Source organism: Triturus cristatus, chromosome 2_1, assembly GCF_964204655.1.
Source record: "Triturus cristatus chromosome 2_1, aTriCri1.1, whole genome shotgun sequence".
Taxonomy (NCBI): domain Eukaryota; kingdom Metazoa; phylum Chordata; class Amphibia; order Caudata; family Salamandridae; genus Triturus; species Triturus cristatus.
In genome coordinates, this window is record NC_140581.1 from 389,557,122 (window position 1) to 389,577,253 (window position 20,132).

The window sequence follows — 20,132 nt, forward strand, 5'->3', positions numbered from 1 at the left end:
GAAGTCCTCTTATAACCATCAAAGGACACCCCACCGCTACCGGCAGGAGAACACCCTAACACAATGCCAATGAGGCTGTCGATGGGAGCCTGGTTCCTTCACTGCAGCTCATCTCCTGCACCTGAGCCCTCGAATCTCAGCAGGGTATGTTTGACCACAGCCCTTTTACCTCAGCAGGAGTCGGAGCACTTCTATCTGGACCCTCAGGCCCAGATCGATCTCGGGTGTAATCGACAACAGAACTGTGATCCACAGGAAAAAATCTAATTGGTGAATACAATTTGAAGAGAAAGAGTAATTACGAAGCTTGATTTGAAAACTTGAGGAATGGTATTTACCTTAGAAATTTCAAGGAAATAGGTTTGGTGGGTTAGATTCACCAATCTGAAATGCACTCTGGAGACCACTCCACTGCCCGAGTAAGAGGAACGAGAAATGAAGAGAAAAAGATGACATTTTTATAGCAGACAAAACTGACGAGAAGCGATGCCTCCCCTTTTTATTCCTTATACAGAAGGCCATCCAAAGACCAAATAAAAAGGAGACAAGGCATTTCAATCATGGTTTACTTCGCTGTACATCTATGGCTTTCAGGATTATTTCTGAATAGAAATGAAGCTGAGCATTATATCAGTCCCTTGATATTTGGTAAAATGCAACACACGTTACAAAACAATCGCTGTTAGTATAATGAATCATACTTTTCACTTGTGTTTGTGCCCAGGAGACCAATTTGCTGCGACGGTCACAGTTAACAGGTCACCCCATTCTTTGCAGACACTGTATAAATACATACAGAACGCGGCCAATTAAACTGTTGACAAAGTATTTAAACATTTTACAGTGTTTGGTCAGAAAAGAGTGGGTTCTTTAATGGCAGTCCAAGCTCAAAGCACTAACCAGGAATTTCAAAACAAGTCTCGCAGAAAGGATGTCCAATCTCTAAAAAGAATATAAAACCACATCGACCCCCATCTGAAAATCTGTTATATACAGATGAAAGCATTGCTTATGATGCTTAATCCTTCTTTGTCCGTTTGGCTTTAGCAATGTTTTCCTGGCGTTTTTGTTTCTTTTTTTGGTCTTTTTCCTTAGCTTCTATCATTTTTGCTAACTTCCAGGATAGCACAGCACTTGCCAGGAATAGGGGGGTAAGGGCCAGGATGACGGTGGTAAGAAAGCCATATGGATCTTTCGCGGCCCATTCCACAACGTAGTCAGCCCAGGCTTTGATATCAATCATGTCTCCAGGGGTCCTGCAAAAGTAAAAGGAAAGTGTCAAGTAATCGTCACACAGGAAGCACACAGCTGAAGTACAAATGTGGTCAACAGAAGGCGAAACCATGTTAAACAGGTAAAATGGCATTTAAGGAGCCGACCAGCCCTCCTAGTCAACCCAATTTGGTTGCCTGCTCTGACACCGAAGTCTCTCGGTCATCAAGCGGAGTCTTCACTTCTTACTAGAGCAAAAACAGGTCCGGCTGCATAATACAAGTAGTGCAGTGTGGACTTTGGTTCTCCCACCCTTCTACCACTCACTTGCACGCTTTCAATGCTTTGCAATTGCTTGGATGAGCTATCTGTCAAGGCCAAGGCATTCGGAGGATGGTTTCAATGCCCTGTTTCTGTTCCAATTAGGGTTTGGTGGTGGAGCAAACAGCAATCTTTGGTCAGATTGCACGTGACCTGTAGCTTTTAAGTGAGAGCCACTGCACAGGGCTAATCACTCATCTCACCTACGCTTTGATTTGCGTTTCTTTGGCGGGATAATAATGTCCTGTTGTATTTACAGCTTAAATACACAGTGGTACTACACAGGCCCAGGCCATACACAGACCGTGCTATTCTTAGGCTGTCTTTAAGTCATATTCATTGTTCTTTTTTTAAACGAGGTCATTGTGTTTTAAACAGTACAGCGATACAGGCAAGCGTAGCTTATCTTTTCTACAGCCGTGCCCAGTAGAAGCTGTAGGAATCTAATTCAGGATATTCTTACAATATCAAGAAAGTCACAATATAGTAGCAAAGGCAGAAATGGACAAAGTAAACATCTGCATTCATACAGCACGCTTTTGTAACAAGAGTTCTGCACACAAGTTTTCTGAAAAAGTACTAGACGTATTTTTGTGCAATTTTTACTCATAAAACATAACTAACGTCAGTTACAATGTGTGTTTTTGTAACAAGACGCGCAGGCACATAGACTGTCAGGAGTCCTGATTTTAACACAGGCTAAACCAGGGTCTGGTAGTGATTGTGAACCCAACCCCCCTCCCCCCAGGAGATGTCCACAGGGTTCTTGGATGTGGCCTGAATCACTTTGGATCAGGTGCTAAGGGCCTAGTTAAGGTGTGCCCTGATGTGTGATGGCTCCCAGGTAGCCATTTCGAATCTCTCAAGATCTCGTCCCGGTATGGAGGCAGTCGCTGTATATACAGGAACCGCTAGTTAACACGGTTATTGGTGAGCAAAGAGCAGCGAGTTGGAGTGGTCTCGCTCTTTGCAATAAAGCCAGGATCTCTGCAAAGGAGATCGCACCATAGGGGCTCTAGTTCAAAGACACTGTGGAACATATTGGGTAAGGAAGATCATACCTTTTAAAGCGAGCCTGAACAGAGACTGGATTAGTAAAGCCAGGAATACAAATGAACACTCTTGGCAATCTTAAAGAACATTAAAGACCTCGGATTATTACTGTTGGGGAGAGAGAAGACTGCTTCCCTTGACCCTTTTTAGAGTATTACAACAGGGAACATTCAATTTCTAACACTACTGTTGCTAGAGAGGGAGAAAACTCTTTTCATTGACACTATGAAATCTGTATCCAGAGTAGCTCTTTGCTGTAGGGGAGCTGTACTTCCACCTTTCTCACTAAGAAGAGACTGTGAATGAGAGACTTTGAGAGCAAGCATATGAAGAGGCGGATTGGGCAAATACAAGTCTATTTAGAACTTCCAAATCGACATAAACCACTCTAAAGCATTCAGGAAGAGTGTCTGTGACTGATGTGGTGAACGTTTCAATCTAATCTTGTCTAGCTTATCCTCCGTGATCCTCAACACATACCTCGTTCAAAATGCAGCATATTCCTGAATGAAATTGCTCAGTCGCAGGTTAACCCAACGCACCTTACAAGTAGGGAGATTCTAATTGGTGTCTTGAAGAAAGCCACCGGCAGAGAACCTACAGTGACGACCTCAACGTCTTCCAATGATCTACTCCCTGGCGCCCCTTCCATAACCTCCCACACCTTAGGATGGTTCCCAGTGGTTGCATTATTTACGGCTGCTGCTCTAAGGTGAGGGGGGGGTGTGAGACCATCCAGCCCCAACATAAATATCTGGTCTGGACATAGATTTTCCGACAAAGGATTAAAAGCCGGTAATTTGTCCAAGTGTTCTTCAAGATTGTACATTAGTTAAAATACAAATATATGTGCAACCTTTTTTAAAACAGATTGCATTCATTGAAACAGTGTCTTGCATATGTGGCGTATAATAACTTTAGACAACAATGAAGCGTTTAAGGGATTAATTACTGCGGTTTCTTTTATGAATAAGGCAACATTTGCACAATTTTCTTTGTCCTTTTTTCCCTGACCCTACCTGAAACCACCTCGCATGTCCGTATCTCTCCCAGGCTCCACCTTTCTCTGCCTACACCTCAGAGTCCATTCTTTTACTAGCCAGCACCCCTCTTCCACACCACAGCCTGACGGGCCTCTCAGCTCACACCTCAGTGTGCATGCACCTCACTCGGCTCACAAACACTTCTCCAAGAACAACTTCTTCCTACCAGCACCTGTTAGAGCCTGCACTTATCTCTCCCAGTCCACCAGACTCATTCTTGTACCTTTCACTAGCTGCACATTTCACTTTAACTCTTTCTGCCTGCACCTCTCTTTCCCCACCTCTTCATGCTCCATTCTCCGAATGTCCTTGGCTCTCCAGCCTCCCTGTACATTTCTCAGCCTCTACTTCTCTGTGAACGTACCTCTCCCAACGTTCAGCTCTTCCTGAATGCAATTTCATGGCAAGACCGGAGGCTAGCATTATGCATAAATACTTCTATTACACTAATACTTGCAGCACTTCAAAGCAATACATCACAAAACCCATAAACTCTAGAACTTAGAACGTCCAACATTATATATTCCAATACACAGCAGCCATCTTCCTCTTTTGTTCGCTGCTCCTTGCAGATAAGTATACTGTGTATGAGCAGAGTGACAGTTGGGGAGTTATATTTTATAGAGTACGATGTAAATGAAGATTTAATGGTAGGAATGGTTGTTTAAGATATGTTTTAGAAAGTGAAATGATTTAGAGTGTGTGAGTGATATTTTTAGTACCCCAATTTATGGATTAAAGGGTTTGTTTTTTTACGGAGGTAGGTATCGTGAGGGAGTTGAAGTTTAATTGATTTAAGAATTTGCGAAGCGGAACAAAAAAAATAAATAAAAGGAAGGTGGATACGGTAAGATGTAAGTTTTACCGGTTTTTATATTTGATTGAAGGTTCCTCGAGCGCGGCGTTCGCAGCTCGCGAGGCAGGAAGAATGAAGCTCCGGTAGGGAAGAGGAGTCGAGAGGCCGCGTGCCGTTATCATGCCCTGGGCGTGGAGACGCAAGGCGGCCATGTTGAAGGAAATCTAGAGCGCTGACTGGGATATTTGGAAGCGCTCGAGCATCGGTAGTTACTACGTTGATTTTTTTTGATGAGGAGTTAGGTAGCGTTTACAAAGGTGGGAAGTTGTTTTATTGGAGAGTATTAAATAACAGATTGAGTAGGAAATAAGTTAAAATAGGAAGAAAAAGAATGGATTCAGCAGAGGTGGTAGAAAAGACAATGTCGAGTGAAGCAGATTTGAGGAGGATGGTGCAAGAGGAGATTAAAAACTCAATGAAGGGTGTTTTAAAAGACGTAATGAAAATAAAGAGGAGAATTGAGGAAAACTCAGAGGATGAGTTTTGGAGTTTGGAGGAGGAAGAAGAAGGTGAGAATAGAAAAAAAATGAAAAGAGCAAGGAAGGTGAAAAACGTAGAAGTGGGTATAAGGATGTTGAAAAGAGGAAATGGTGAGCCTAGCGCCACAAGGGATGAAGGTGTCCACCGCGGCACAAAAGAGGGTGTCCATAGCGGCACAAAAGATGTTAATTTATCATTTGATGAGAGCTCTGACAAAGGAAGTGTGGATGAGGAGGACGAGTTTGTCCTGGATGATTTCTTTGACGACGGTTGGGACATGGATAGAGACAAGGTAGAGAAAGAGAGGAAAGAGAAAGGTTTGGTGAAAGATCATCAGGGAGAGGATATGTTTTGTCCCGACCTAATAAGGCATCCAAGAAGCGCAGAATGGTGGCCTTTGCCACACGTTGCTGAATTTATAAAATTCTGATTTAGGAGACCTCTAGAAAAAGAATCAAGGGCGGTGCTGAAGGCAGAGTGTTCTCGCCAAGTGACTGAGGGAAAGTGTTGTTTAACACCTGATTTGGATCCAGACTTAATAATTTTTTTGTTTAAAATGGGCCGAGACCCACAGAAGGGTCTTGAGAAGGCTTTGAAACAGTGTCAAGACAGGTTACTTGATATTTTGGGGCCTGTGGCTAGAATGGTTGACATGGCGGAAGAAGCCAAGATGAATAAAGTTAATGTGGATGTTGACTTATTGAGAGGATGGTTGCAGAGGGCAATATGTATGTTGGGTAATGCCAACGCGGCCATATCGTCTGAAAGGCGTAAATCAGTTTTAATGAGGATTAGTCCTAAGCTAGGGGATTTCGCTAAGAAAGAGCCTACGGACGATCCAAAAGGTTATCTATTTGGAGAAAGTATGGTGAAGGGGGTTGGCAAGTACGTTAATACCTTCACAAGTTTGGATAGAGCACAATAGTCCCTTAGACGAGTCTTTGGGAGAGGTGTTTTTGAAAGGGCTGGGGCAAGAGCCCGTTTCCCTGGCCGAGCTTCATTTAGGGCGCAATACCAGTCAGGCGGAAGAGCCGCATTCAGGGGATTTCAATCTGCAACGGGATTTTTTCCCCAAAGAGGAAGAGCAGCTGGCAGAGGTCGCCAACCAAGAGGCCGAGCACAGTTTGCTCAAGGTTCAAATGGTAAGTATGGGGACTTTTACTGGTTCTTCCCTAGAAAGGGTAGGGGGAAGATTGAGGTTTTTCGTGAAAAATTGGCAAATGATAACAGGAGACAGATGGGTTTTAGATACTGTAAAGGGTTTTGCATTGGAACTAGTGGAATTCCCGGTTCAGACGAAAGAGCCAACTCAGTTGGTATTCAAAAAAGAATTTCAAAAGGTAGTAGAATCAGAGGTGTTAGAAATGTTAAAAAAAGGAGCAATAGAAAAGGTTTTAGAGGATCAGAAGGGTTTTGTGAGTACTATTTTTCTGGTGGAGAAGAAAGGAAAGGGATGGAGACCAGTTATACATTTGAGGGGTTTAAACCATTATGTGGTTTACAGGCATTTTAAGATGGAAGGTGTCCATCTGTTGAGAGATATTTTACAGGAGAAAGACTGGATGGTAAAGCTGGATTTGAAAGACGCTTATTTTACAATTCCGATAGAGGAAGTGAGTCAGAAGAATTTGCAATTCAGATGGATGGATCAGTTGTACCAATTTACTTCTCTTCCGTTTGGCCTGGCGTCGGCTCCATGGTGTTTCACCAGGGTGCTGAGGCCAGTGGCAAAATTTCTCAGGGAGAGAGGAGTGCGTTTGATAATGTATCTAGACGATTTTCTTAGAATGTCTCAGGGTCAGGATCTAGTGAAAGACCAGTTAGTTTTGACAGTGGATCTTTTGGTAAGTTTGGGATTCATAGTGAACAAGGGGAAGACTGTTATGGAGCCAACTCAACGAGTTGAGTTTTTAGGTTTCGAAGTGGATACTGTGGAGAAGACCTTAAGTTTACCAATAAGGAAAGTGAAGAAGATAAAGTCGGAAGTGAAAGGTTTGTTAAAAAAGGAGAGAGGGGTTTTGAGATCTTTGGCAATGGTGATTGGTTTGTTTTCTTCTTCAATTCAGGCTGTTTTTCCAGGGCCTCTTCATTACAGAGCATTGCAACGATCGAAAGCAGATGCTCTCATGAAAGGTTTATGGTGTGGAGACCAGATATTAATTTCGGAGGAGGCTCGGGAGGAATTGGTTTGGTGGTTAGAAAATCTGGAAGCATGGAATGGTCGTGCGATTTTTGGGATTTGTCCGGATTTTGTGTTAGAGACGGATGCAAGCCTTTAAGGTTGGGGAGCATATCTGGAGGGTCAGGAGACAGGTGGAAGATGCTCCATGGAGGAGAGTACAGTGCACATAAATTGTTTGGAGATGATGGCAGGCCTTTATGGGTTGAAGAGTTTTGGAAAGAGGTTAAGGAGTTTCAATGTTTTGTTGAAGATGGACAGTGTGTCTGCGGTGAGGTACATAAATCGTTTGGGTGGAAGCAGTTCGAAGAGTCTGTCACAGTTGGCGAAGGAAATATGGAATTTTTGTTTGGAAGAGAAAATTGGTTTGCAGGCGGAGTACTTTCCAGGTCAGTGCAATGTGGTAGCGGATTGGAATTCAAGGTATCTGAGGGATTACAGCGACTGGAAGTTGAATGTACAGATTTTTAGGAGAATAGATCAAATGTGGGGCCCTTTAGAAGTGGATCTGTTTGCGCCGAGGTTGACGTATCAGCTGGATCATTATTTCAGTTGGAGACCGGACCCTTTAGCGGAGGAGGTGGATGCATTTCAGCAAGATTGGAGAATGATACAGGGTTATGCGTTTCCCCCATTTGCATTAATTCAGAGGGTGCATTTGATGGTGAGACGTCAGAAGTGTCAGGTGGTGTTAGTGACGCCTTTTTGGGCATCTCAGGCTTGGTTCCCAGGTCTGTTGGAATTGGCCATGGAGGAGCCTTTATTGATTCCAGAATCAGAAGACGTCCTTCTAGGAGAGGGAGGAGTCTTTCATCCTTTAGTACGAGAAGGGGCTTTGAGCCTTCTTGTATGGAGGATTTCAGGGGAGGAAAGCAGTTCAAGGAACTTTCGGTCCAGGCTCAGGAGTTGCTCAGAGAGTCTTGGGCACCCGGTACAAGAAAGAGGTACTTGGCAGCCTGGAAGAAGTGGTCTTGTTGGTGCTTGGACAGGGGTTTGGATCCCGTGGAGGCATCTGCCATAGAGTTGGCACATTTTTTGTCTGATTTGTATGAGAAAGGTTTGAGTTATAGGACTATTAATTGTTATAGATCTGCTGTTGCAGCAGGGCATGGTTTGGTTGGAGGTTGTTCAATAGGTAGGGAGCCGTTGATTTGTAGAGTTTTGAAAGGGATCAAGTTGAGGAGACCTCCAAAACCTAGAAACTAGAAAACTACCCCCACAACCTCCCCAAATAATGAGTACACAATAAGTTAAACATTAAAACAAAACAGAGGCATTGCCTACCCCCACAACCTCCCCAAAGGAATGGGTACACTACAAGAACAAAGACAACAACTTGAAGGCATTGACTACCTACAAACGCAACCAAAACCACATCCCCTAACAAGTTTACACCTGGAAGCGAACGCAGGGTACTAACCCAGAAGCACCGAAAACTAAATCAGAGGCCAAAAATTACCCCCACAACCTCCCCAAATAAATGGGTACACTCAAAAAAAACTCAGACTACCCAGAAACAGCACCACCACCCCTACGTATTGTGGGAAACACCACAGAGTGCTTGTCTAGCGAACTAGTACAGGACATTGACCAGCCAGCAGTGACAAAACACCACGGTACACGACAAGAACATACAACGAGAAAGACACACAACTTCACTTTAGTAGAAAACAGCATAATAAGGCTAAGCAAAACAACAGACTTGTTGAATGAATTGAAACATTAAGTTCCCCATGGCTCTCACAAGCCAATACAAGCAATGCTGTGAGAGAAGGCAAGAAGACATACTAAGCACCGGTGATCGGTCTATCACCCGAGAATTCCACACAAGACCTCCCACAGCTGCCAACCTTCAATGTAGAGAATCTGAGTCCCTCTAGTGCACATTCGCTGAATCCTGCCGTTACAAATAAGTGCTCCCACGTTCAAAGCTCCATGCTGAGTCACACGTTTGATCATAAAGTTCCATTACCTCATCGTGAATTACACAATGTCCTCCCCTTTCTGTGCCGCCCTGCCCGTTGACCACAAGGAAGTCAAAATGAAAAATCGAGCGGGTTGTCCTGGAAACTCTGCACCCAACACCACAGCGTAACCTTGTCCATTGTCCAAACGTTGCAGTCAATGGCGATTCCGAATAAAGTATTTCAAACCGCTCAAGCCAAAAAACGTGGTTGGCAAAGAGGACTTCACAACTGAATACAACGAGACCCAGTATGTGCTGTTACCAAGCACAAGATGGCGGCACGCCGCATCACGTTGAGCCGAGTGGCTCACAGCGCGCTACTGCAGACAGGCGTCACGAAGCAGTGAAAGAACGAAGACGTCACCATGAGCGATGAGGATCCGCGCGACGCTGGAGAACGGTGAGGAGCGCGAGCACCAACTTTGAAAATAAACGATGCGCTGCCGAAGCGATCCACTTTTTAAAAAAATGAATCCTGGTAAATAAAGATCAGATTACCAAAAAGTGCGCAATGTCCCACAAGGTGCCACAACTCGCACAGCAAGTGCTCCTTAGTTGCTGAAAGCCTTACGACTGTCCCAAATAAAGCGCTGCCCCGAACTCCACACAGAAAGGGTGCTAGTCGTTGTTGTTGGCTCCACAAAGTTCACAATACAAGTTCCAGACCAGACACTGGGACAGACTCACTGTTGACGCGCAGAGAGGCTTGAAGCAAGAGACTAGGAAGTCATGCAGGTGACAGCAGACAGATGGGTGACAGTAGACTGCCCAGGCTGCAGGCTGTCCAGCATAGATGGGCAAGATTGAAAACGAATCGCTTTGAAGGTGATCACCAAAGTCCTTCTCTTCCCTAAAATACACCCCCGCTCTCAGCTGAAGAGGTACAACGTTAGTGGGAAGGGCAGAAAACACAGCAGGCTTGTTGAGAGAGACTGTTCACTGATGACAGCAGGTTCCAGAGTGAAGTGAATACAAACGCCCAGGCTGCAGGCTGTCCAGGTGGTACAGGACACTGGTGGGGCTGACAAGGGCGTTACTTTTGGGTTTCAATTGACGTGTTGAAAGTCCTTAAAGTCCTTAGTTCCTCTCCTTTAGGTTCCTTAGTTGCTAGAAGTCCTTACTCCTTAGAGCACACGTCAGTCCTCAAGATCGTCGCCAAAATGTTATAAAGAAGTACAGGGGTCCATTGGTTCATGTAGGATACTTCTTTAATGGTAGCCTAGTTCCATCACAGGTGGTCAGGGTAACAGGAGGAGGTAAGATAGTACAAGATTAGCCCCACCAGGAGCAAGCTCCATTCAGCTCAGCCTGAGTACACCAACTGCCAAACTCCTCTCCAGAGAGGCACCCAGGCATTCCATGATGTCATGCAACATTCCATCACCAACAGAGCTGTGCAGTAGAGAAAAGCTAACAAGTAATCTACAACACTAAGCATAATGGTTTATGGGATGTTAGTAAGATTCTAAAGTTATTTGAAGAGTGGCCAACTAATACGTTTGAGTTTGAAGCAATTGTCTGGCAAGTTGGCGAGTCTTTTATGTCTGATCTCGTTTAGAAAAGTATCAGACGTAAGGCCTTAGACATTAGTGGACGATGTTTGTCGCCAGATGGAGTAATTTTTAACATAACAAAGAGGACAAAATGTATGTCAAGGTCAGTTTTTTATCCGAGATTTGATGAGCATCCAAAATTATGTGTGGTAAGGTGCTTGAAAGAGTATGAGGGTAGAATGAGTGAATTCAGGAGGCATGGTGATGATCAGCTTTTGATTTCTTTTGTTCGTCCTTTTAGACCAGTAACTTCAGCCTCTATTGCGAGGTGGGTGAGGTTTTGTATGTCTGAAGCTGGTGTAGATTTGAAGGAATTTGGTGCGCATTCAGTGAGGGGTGCGATGGCGAGCAAGGTTTTTATGTCTGGTGGACGTTTGGAGGAGATTTTGCGTGCTGCAGATTGGTCCAGTGCGGATGTTTTTGCAAAGTTTTATTTAAAACCTCTAGGTCATGTTTCGTCTATGGTTTTATCACAGCTTTGAACATGCATAATGCTAGCCTCCGGTCTTGCCATGAAATGTAGATTCTCCAAGTATGTGAAGAGAGAATCTGGATTTCATTAAAGACACGGAGGCTAGCATTATCCCTCCCTCCCTCCCTGTTTAAGGAGGGTTTGGGAGTATTGAAAATTGTTTTCAGATATTATATCTTGTTAAGGAATGTTTATTTGGGATTGGTTTTTAATGAATTTATTTGTGAATTTGTTTCAGAGATTCAGTAGATCGGGAAAAATTGGAGATATGCAACAGGAGTCTGTTTTGGATTTTGCTTCAGGAGCAGCGTAAAAAAGAGGAAGATGGCTGCTGTGTATTGGAATATATAATGTTGGACGTTCTAAGTTCTAGAGTTTATGGGTTTTGTGATGTATTGCTTTGAAGTGCTGCAAGGAGTAGTGTAATAAAAGTATTTATGCATAATGCTAGCCTCCGTGTCTTTAATGAAATCCAGATTCTCTCTTCACATACTTGGAGAATCTACATTCTCCCTAGATTAACATGTCTTATCCTGCTCCATACACTGGCTCTCCTTGCACCTCTCCCTAACTGCAGCTCTTCCTGCACCTATCCCAGCTCGTTGTTGTCTCTGCTCATACATGTCCAGTTCAGCTTCTTAATGTCCATGCCATTCTCAGCATGCACCTTGCCATGCTAGTTCTTCCCAACCATACCTCTGCCTGCACCTTTCCTTTCCATATCTATACACAAAAATACACACATTTAGGCATCAGTTATGGCATAGCTAATGGGTTGTGGTTTAGAACTAAACATGCTGATCTACTGGTTTTGCCAATACTTGTTGAATCACGTCACTGATTTTTCCCCTGAAAAGACCAAAAAGTAATAGTGTAATACATGCAATAATTTGCTTTGGGCTACATTCCAGTTTATAAAAGTCTAGAGATCAAACAAGTACTTACTTGCACCCACTGGGGTGAACCACTCGGGAACTTCATGTACCAGCTTCCCTTGGGGCGACCCGGAGGAGGGGCTAGCGGTGTGCGCTCCATTGCGGTTGTTTATAAAAATGGCTCCCTCGAGCTTTGAGCTGACGAGCTCCTGGACGACGCACCTGCGTGCCTGTGCGGGCACTGAGGCCTTTGACGGTTGCTTGGCGGCCCTCTCTTCCACCCCTAACTATTTTCTCTACTGAGGAGGGAAGTTATCCCGAAACCCGAGCCATGTCTCGGGCGATATTTTAAAACCCGGGACATGTATCGGGTCTAGAGATCAAACAAGTACTTACTTGCACCCACTGGGGTGAACCACTCGGGAACTTCATGTACCAGCTTCTCTTGGGGCAACCCGGAGGAGGGGCTAGCTGTGTGCGCTCCATTGCGGTTGTTTATAAAAATGGCTCCCTCGAGCTTTGAGCTGACAAGCTCCTGGACGACGCACCTGCGTGCCTGTGCGGGCACTGAGGCCTTTGACGGTTGCTTGGCGGCCCTCTCTTCCACCCCTAACTATTTTCTCTACTGAGGAGGGAAGTTATCCCGAAACCCGAGCCATGTCTCGGGCGATATTTTAAAACCCGGGACATGTATCGGGTCTAGAGATCAAACAAGTACTTACTTGCACCCACTGGGGTGAACCACTCGGGAACTTCATGTACCAGCTTCGCTTGGGGCGACCCGGAGGAGGGGCTAGCGGTGTGCGCTCCATTGCGGTTGTTTATAAAAATGGCTCCCTCGAGCTTTGAGCTGACGAGCTCCTGGACGACGCACCTGCGTGCCTGTGCGGGCACTGAGGCCTTTGACGGTTGCTTGGCGGCCCTCTCTTCCACCCCTAACTATTTTCTCTACTGAGGAGGGAAGTTATCCCGAAACCCGAGCCATGTCTCGGGCGATATTTTAAAACCCGGGACATGTATCGGGTCTAGAGATCAAACAAGTACTTACTTGCACCCACTGGGGTGAACCACTCGGGAACTTCATGTACCAGCTTCCCTTGGGGCGACCCGGAGGAGGGGCTAGCGGTGTGCGCTCCATTGCGGTTGTTTATAAAAATGGCTCCCTCGAGCTTTGAGCTGACGAGCTCCTGGACGACGCACCTGCGTGCCTGTGCGGGCACTGAGGCCTTTGACGGTTGCTTGGCGGCCCTCTCTTCCACCCCTAACTATTTTCTCTACTGAGGAGGGAAGTTATCCCGAAACCCGAGCCATGTCTCGGGCGATATTTTAAAACCCGGGACATGTATCGGGTCTAGAGATCAAACAAGTACTTACTTGCACCCACTGGGGTGAACCACTCGGGAACTTCATGTACCAGCTTCCCTTGGGGCGACCCGGAGGAGGGGCTAACGGTGTGCGCTCCATTGCGGTTGTTTATAAAAATGGCTCCCTCGAGCTTTGAGCTGACGAGCTCCTGGACGACGCACCTGCGTGCCTGTGCGGGCACTGAGGCCTTTGACGGTTGCTTGGTGGCCCTCTCTTCCACCCCTAACTATTTTCTCTACTGAGGAGGGAAGTTATCCCGAAACCCGAGCCATGTCTCGGGCGATATTTTAAAACCCGGGACATGTATCGGGTCTAGAGATCAAACAAGTACTTACTTGCACCCACTGGGGTGAACCACTCTGGAACTTCATGTACCAGCTTCCCTTGGGGCGACCCGGAGGAGGGGCTAGCGGTGTGCGCTCCATTGCGGTTGTTTACATTCCAGTTTATAGGTCTCCCTAAACCAGCAGATGAGGTCTTGCTTGTGTGACATTTTGTTTACTATAAGGGGCTTGGAGTCCACCCATAGCCTACCATTCATCGGCTTCATTGTAACTCTTATTTGCGGCCTTTTAGAAGCTCAGTGCATGCTAATTTTACTTCATCTTCTTTCGCCTGGAGCATAGACTAAGTACTGATTGATTCATTGTGATTAGATTACTTCTGTCCATTGCACTGTTATTCGAGATTCTATTTTCTTTCTTCTGCCGCTGTTGGCAATGTCCGTGTCACTTCTTAACGCTCACCTTTCCATTGTCAGTGATGCTTTTTTCCTCCCCCGTGCCACTTTAATAAATCATGACAGTGATATGTATTTTCTCTACAAGTGTTTTTCTGTCCACGTATGGCTCTAATAATGTAACTATTTTAATTCTTGAATCCGCATACGTTTCCCATTCACTAAAAAGGAGTGACAAGTGTGGGAAAGTAGGTCTGTTGTCTTGCCATTAGCTCAGCCATTTTGCGCTTCATCCTCCATTGCGACCTCTCTACAGGGGTCACAAATGCTCTGTGGCTTCCCATCTGATTGACCTCACCTCTGCACTGCCCTGTTTCTCACCTGACCTAACGCCACCTGCCTGAACTCATGCTAAACCAGTCGAGCAGGACTGTCCGTGCCCTTGTTTGCCACAATCTGACTGAACACTTTGCTAACCCCAGTTGAACAGGACTGTTCGCCCGCGCTTACTGTCCTCACCCTGCCCTTCGCCCTGCAGGGCTTGACAGCTACCATCTTCGGACTTATCAGATTGACCTCTGCTTGTTGTGTAATTATGGGTTTCACCTATGCCCTGCAGGGGCCCAACAGTGACCATCTGCTAACTTATCATATTGACCTCTGCTTGTATAATTATGGTGTTCATTGTTTTACTGTGCACGTCTCCCTTTGCATAATCATGGTGTTCTTTCTTTACTGTACACGCAGGGGGTGGGGATGAAGGGCATATAAGACGTGGAACCAAAGTGCTTGGCAGATTGCCTCCTCAGACAAGCTGCGGGTGTCTGTTGCCGATGCTCTCTCTCTCCATCTCTTGAGATTGTAATAAATATCCTTTCTCTCAGCGCTCCAGTGTTGGTCTCAGTTTGTATCCCGGACCCGTGGACGAAGGGTAGACCCTGCACCGTTGGATGGTCTTCCAAGGAGATCCCCAAATCCACAATTGACACCCAAACGTGGGGCCCATTCAGTGACGCGGCTGCCCGGTCGAGGGGTCCCAACGAGGAAGTTTGAACGGACGGTGGTGGGGTATACCTACATGAAAGAGACCCTCGTCTTCGTAGCCACCACCGACCTTCACTGCATCTGAGAAGACCCCTGCAAGTGGTGCCGGTCCTGACTGGGGCCCCCGATAGACTTGGACGAGCTTTGCAGTAAAGAGACCGCTTGGAAAACGAGACAAAGGATTCTGGTAGGATCGCCGGTTGGCGATACCTTTTGTTTGTTTGGTTATCTGGCTTTTGTTCACTCTTCGCAAAATGTGAAACGGTTAATGTGGACTTTTTGTCCGGCCTAGAAACTTGTAGAGATGCTTGGTAAGATAACATAGAAAAACATGCCCGTGTTTAGTACATTTGCACGATGGTTTTGTTGTTGCCCATCTCGATCAAGGGTGCTGGTGGCTAGTCAGCAGGCTCCTCCGGAAGGTACCCCTAGTAAGGACATGTACATAAAGTATGGTATTTCTCCCATAATGTATAACTCATTATGGCATAAATACACGTCTAAAGATATAGAGACTCAATGGCTGATGAATGGCTCTTTCGAACCCCAGAAACTTGAGGCCGTAGAGGCACAACTTCATAGGAGGAGATCCCGACAGGCGATGTTTGATGCCTTGGGTCAGTGGAAAAAGGACGGAATTAAGAGGATGAGAAGGGCTCAGGCTAGATTGCAGACAGAGGCTAGGAAAATTGATAAACAGTCATTAGAGGAATTGCGAAGTGAAAAGGTTGCTTCAAACATCACATGTGCAGGTAGGGAATATAGTTGAAATATGTCCGGTCAATACTCTATACGTTACGCTCCCTTGTCACGAACGGACCCCAAGGAGGAGGAGTTTCTCCTCCAACCATTGCCACCACCGTACCATGTCCCTCCCCATCCTATCCCACAGCCGGCCGGTGAGAATGCACCACCCCCTAATGCCCAACCTCCACCTCCCGATCACACTGCCCCTCCTGCTCCATCTGATCCCGAGTTAGCCCCCACTGCTCGCATTAAACCTACAGAGAAACAGGCTCTGAATGATCTTGTTCGCACCTGCCTGAAGGATCTTTCCACATCAAACCAGATCCCTGCGATCTATGAAGCCTATGCACCACCCTGCAAGGACTACTTCCTACAGCAATTTGCTTATGAAATACTCTCTGTTTATGAGAAACACCACGGAGTAACACCAGCAGGCCATATTACAGAATTGTATCGTAAGTTGACAGAGGGACGAGGATGTGCTGAGGAAAGCCACAGCTTGTTAGCATTTACACTACAAATGATGGAAAGTTTGAGGAGAGACCAGGAGGAAGAGGAAAAACAACCAGTAGTGGAGGGAGCGATGGGAGGTCATATGGCACTGATAAGGGAAGCTGCTACAGTTTTTGTCCCTGCTCAAGGACAGGGTACTGCTGAGGGATTAGATAGTCCAGATGCGAAGAGCAGGACGTTATATAATTGGGCGTACACTCTGTGTCTTCGAGCTGACATCTTAGCTTTTAAAAAGGACTTACCCGACCCCCGGAAGAATCCAATTGGATTCTACGAAGGGCTGGACACCGTTATTGCCACCTACACCATGACCTTAACAGACATAGATCAGTTTTTTGGGCTAATACTGCCGCCAGACATCTGGAGACCAATAAGGAAAATAGACGATCAGACTGTATTCGGTCACAAGTGGGAAGTTTTAGTAACAATGGATAAGGATAGAAAACCAGGGGAAAGGCCAGCGAAAGCTATTTTAGCACTACCAGGTCGCACAGTAACGAAGCTAAAGGCCACCATTCCGGCCAGAAAGGCTGACTGGACAGTCATTACTGCGTGCAAGCAAAAGTCTGAGGAAACTACATCTGACTACTTCTCTCGACTCAGCCAGGTATTTGTTGACTATAGTGGACAGGACACGACGGCTGAGACAGGCCGACACTTACTAGTTCAGACTTTTGTTAAGGGATTGTTGCTATCGATCTCCACTAGATTACAGAGTAGCGAAAGGACGTGGCCTGTGGCAACACCAGCGCAGATCTTGACAATGACCAATATTACGAACATCTGCAAAATAAAATAGAGGAGGAAAAAGACAGAAAAAGAAAAGACCTCAAAGAAAAGGTCATGCTTTCCCAAATAAGCATGGGACGGGGAGGAAATGGTAGGGGCCAACAGAACTATTATATGCCTGCGGCTGCTACTGTCCCAGGACCAGTTTGCGTATTGTAAAGAAACAGGCCACTGGCGTGCAGATTGTCTACTTTTGCAGCGAAATACCATAGGGAGAGGGCGAGGAGCACCTAGAGGGAGAGGTCCTGCGCCACCCTTTGGCAGACAGCGTCCAAACGTCTTTGATAATTCCAGGCAGGCTCTTACCCAAGATTTTACCACCCATCAGTTCCCCGACAATGAGTATGCATGAGACAGCCAGGGACAGGGGAAGGAACCCGTAGAACTTCTTGTTGATCAAACAGGTCCCTATGTCACAGCTAAGGTGGTTGGTACGCAGGGCAAATGTTTGGTTGACACCGGGGCCTCTAGAAGTGCCCTATCAAAAGAACTGATTCCTAGGGCACCCCTGTCCGGCTTATCGATCACCTCCGTAGGATTTGACGCCACGCCCTCTACCAATCCCCTTTCTACTAAGGTACCCCTGGACACACAAGGGAACACAGCGATGGCCTCTTTTCTGCTCTCCCCAAATTGCCCAGTTAACCTGATGGGCATTGATCTGTTAAAACACTACAGAGCCACCATTCGCTGTTCTCCCCAAAATGACCGAGTCATATTGTTTGACAATGATTGCCCCATCGGTTATGAATCACGTTTTTATTGTCTCACTGATTCGGAACAGCAGGATTTGTCCCAATTACCAGACACCCTGTGGGCTGTCACGGACACCGATGTGGGGGAGATTGTTATGGACCCTGTCCAAATAACAGTAAAACAAAATGCACCTCTTCCCCGCCTGCCTCAGTATAAGATTTCTGCAGAAGGAGAAAAGGCCCTCATGACTATAGTACCAGGATATGATTACATCAGAGGTAGTTGAGGAAGTTCAGTCCAACATTTGCAATAGTCCTATCCTTCCAGTCTTGAAACGCACGTCCACCTCTGAGAAAATATACTGTTTCGTCATTGACCTTCGCACGATCAACAAAATAGTGGTCCCGCAATACCCTGTGGTCTCTGACATAACAACTATATTAACAATGATCCTTTCAACTGCTACCACCTTCACGGTGATAGACCTCAAGAACGCCTTTTTCTCCATACCAATATATCCAATACATCCTTTTTGGTTTTACCATAAGAAACAGATCATACAGATTCTGCTGGGCTCCACAAGGGTACACAGAGTCCGAGCATATACAGCCAAGCCCTTAAACAACAGCTCGACCAGATACAGTTACCACCCGGCGCTGTCCTCATTCAGTATGTCGATGACATTCTTTTGGCTGCAGATACTCCGACCCTGGCTCGCACTGCCTCTATTACTAATTTACACTTTTTGGCGTCACAGGGCTATAAGGTGTCCAAGAATAAGTTACAGTATTGTAGACAGCAGGTGACCTATCTCGGCCATCTGCTGTCTAAGGAGGGACTTACACTCACACCTGACCGCATCCAGACAATACTACGCCTTTCTTCTCCTACTACCCAAAGAGATGTTCGTGCACTAATTGGCCTCACTTCTTTTTGTCGTCAATGGATTCCAAAGTTTTCCCTCATAGTTAAGTCACTCCTTGCTTTACTTACAAAAGACACACCCACACCCCTCCCTTGGACACAGGAAAACGACCAAGCCTTTGAAGACTTACGCCACGCTCTTTGTTCTGCACCAGTACTGGGCACACCTGACTACTCTAAACCTTTCTGCCTCTACACCTATGAACGCTCAGGATGCGCCCTCTCGGTCTTGACCCAAATTCACGGCACCAAACAACGCCCGTGCGCCTACTTTTCGGCCACTCTAGACCCTGTGGCCCGAGGTCTGCCCTCTTGTGTAAAGCGGTGGCGGCTGCGGCTGTCTCTATTCGACAAAGTAAGGAAATTGTTTTGGGATCTAAACTGATGGTGTTAGTTCCCCACGCAGTTGACATATTGCTAAATCAGACAAAGACGCAACACCTCACTAGTGCACGACTGACAGGATACGAGCTTACATTGTTAGAACCCCACATCACATTAAAGCGATGTACGACCTTGAACCCCGCCACACTCCTGCCCACACCAGATTCAGACACCACAGACACTCCACATGACTGCCTCTTTCAAACAGAAGAACAGACTAAGGGGCGGGTAGATTTGAAAGACATCCCTCTCACGGAAGACGATGGGCAATTATGGGTGAATGGTTCCTGTATTAAACTATCAGATGGTACCACATCTGCTGCCTATGCCGTCACTACTACCAACACCATTGTTGAAACTGCACGCATACCTCAGAAATCGGCCCAGGCAGCAGATCTTATAGCTCTCACCCGCGCTTGTATCCTTAGCCAGAGTCTAGCTGTCACCATTTACACCGACAGCCAATATGCCTTTGGAATAGCACACAGTTTTGGTATCATCTGGAAAGAGAGAGGATTCTTGAAGTCACATGGTACGCCCATCTGGCATGGTGATTTAGTAACTGCATTACTCCAAGCGTTGACACTGCCCCGAACACTAGCTATTGTCAAATGCAATGCCCACAAGAAAATCACAGACGAAATAGGACTGGGAAATGCCTTCGCTGATGAGACAGCCCGAGCCACTGCACAAGAAAGAACACATACCGCCATGTACATAATAAAATCCCAAGCAGAGAAGTGGCGTGACGTTGGACAACAGATCAGGGACATCCAGTCTACTGCCACTCCTGGAGAACTTCAACAATGGAAAAAGGAGGGCATGCTTGACAAGGAGAATTGTTGGCGGTCCAAGGACACAAAATTGTGGAAACTGCCAAATGCCTATCTCCTCCCATTGTTGAACGGGACTCATTTACCAGCCCATACCGATGCTGCCACCATAACTAAAATATTACAGGAAGTGTGGGATAACAACCAA

At 46.1% G+C, this 20,132-nt stretch overlaps 1 protein-coding gene across 1 annotated transcript in view; it reads right to left on the bottom strand.

Annotated features, from left to right (window-relative positions):
- Window positions 1–455: 455 nt before the first annotated feature.
- SMIM15 (small integral membrane protein 15) overlaps window positions 456–20,132 on the bottom strand; it is a 69,786-nt gene continuing 50,109 nt past the window's right edge. The window contains exon 2 of the mRNA XM_085631502.1: window positions 456–1,256. Coding sequence (XP_085487628.1) covers window positions 1,019–1,243 — 225 coding nt within the window. The 5' untranslated portion in view covers window positions 1,244–1,256 and the 3' untranslated portion in view covers window positions 456–1,018. The remainder of the gene's footprint in view (window positions 1,257–20,132) is intronic.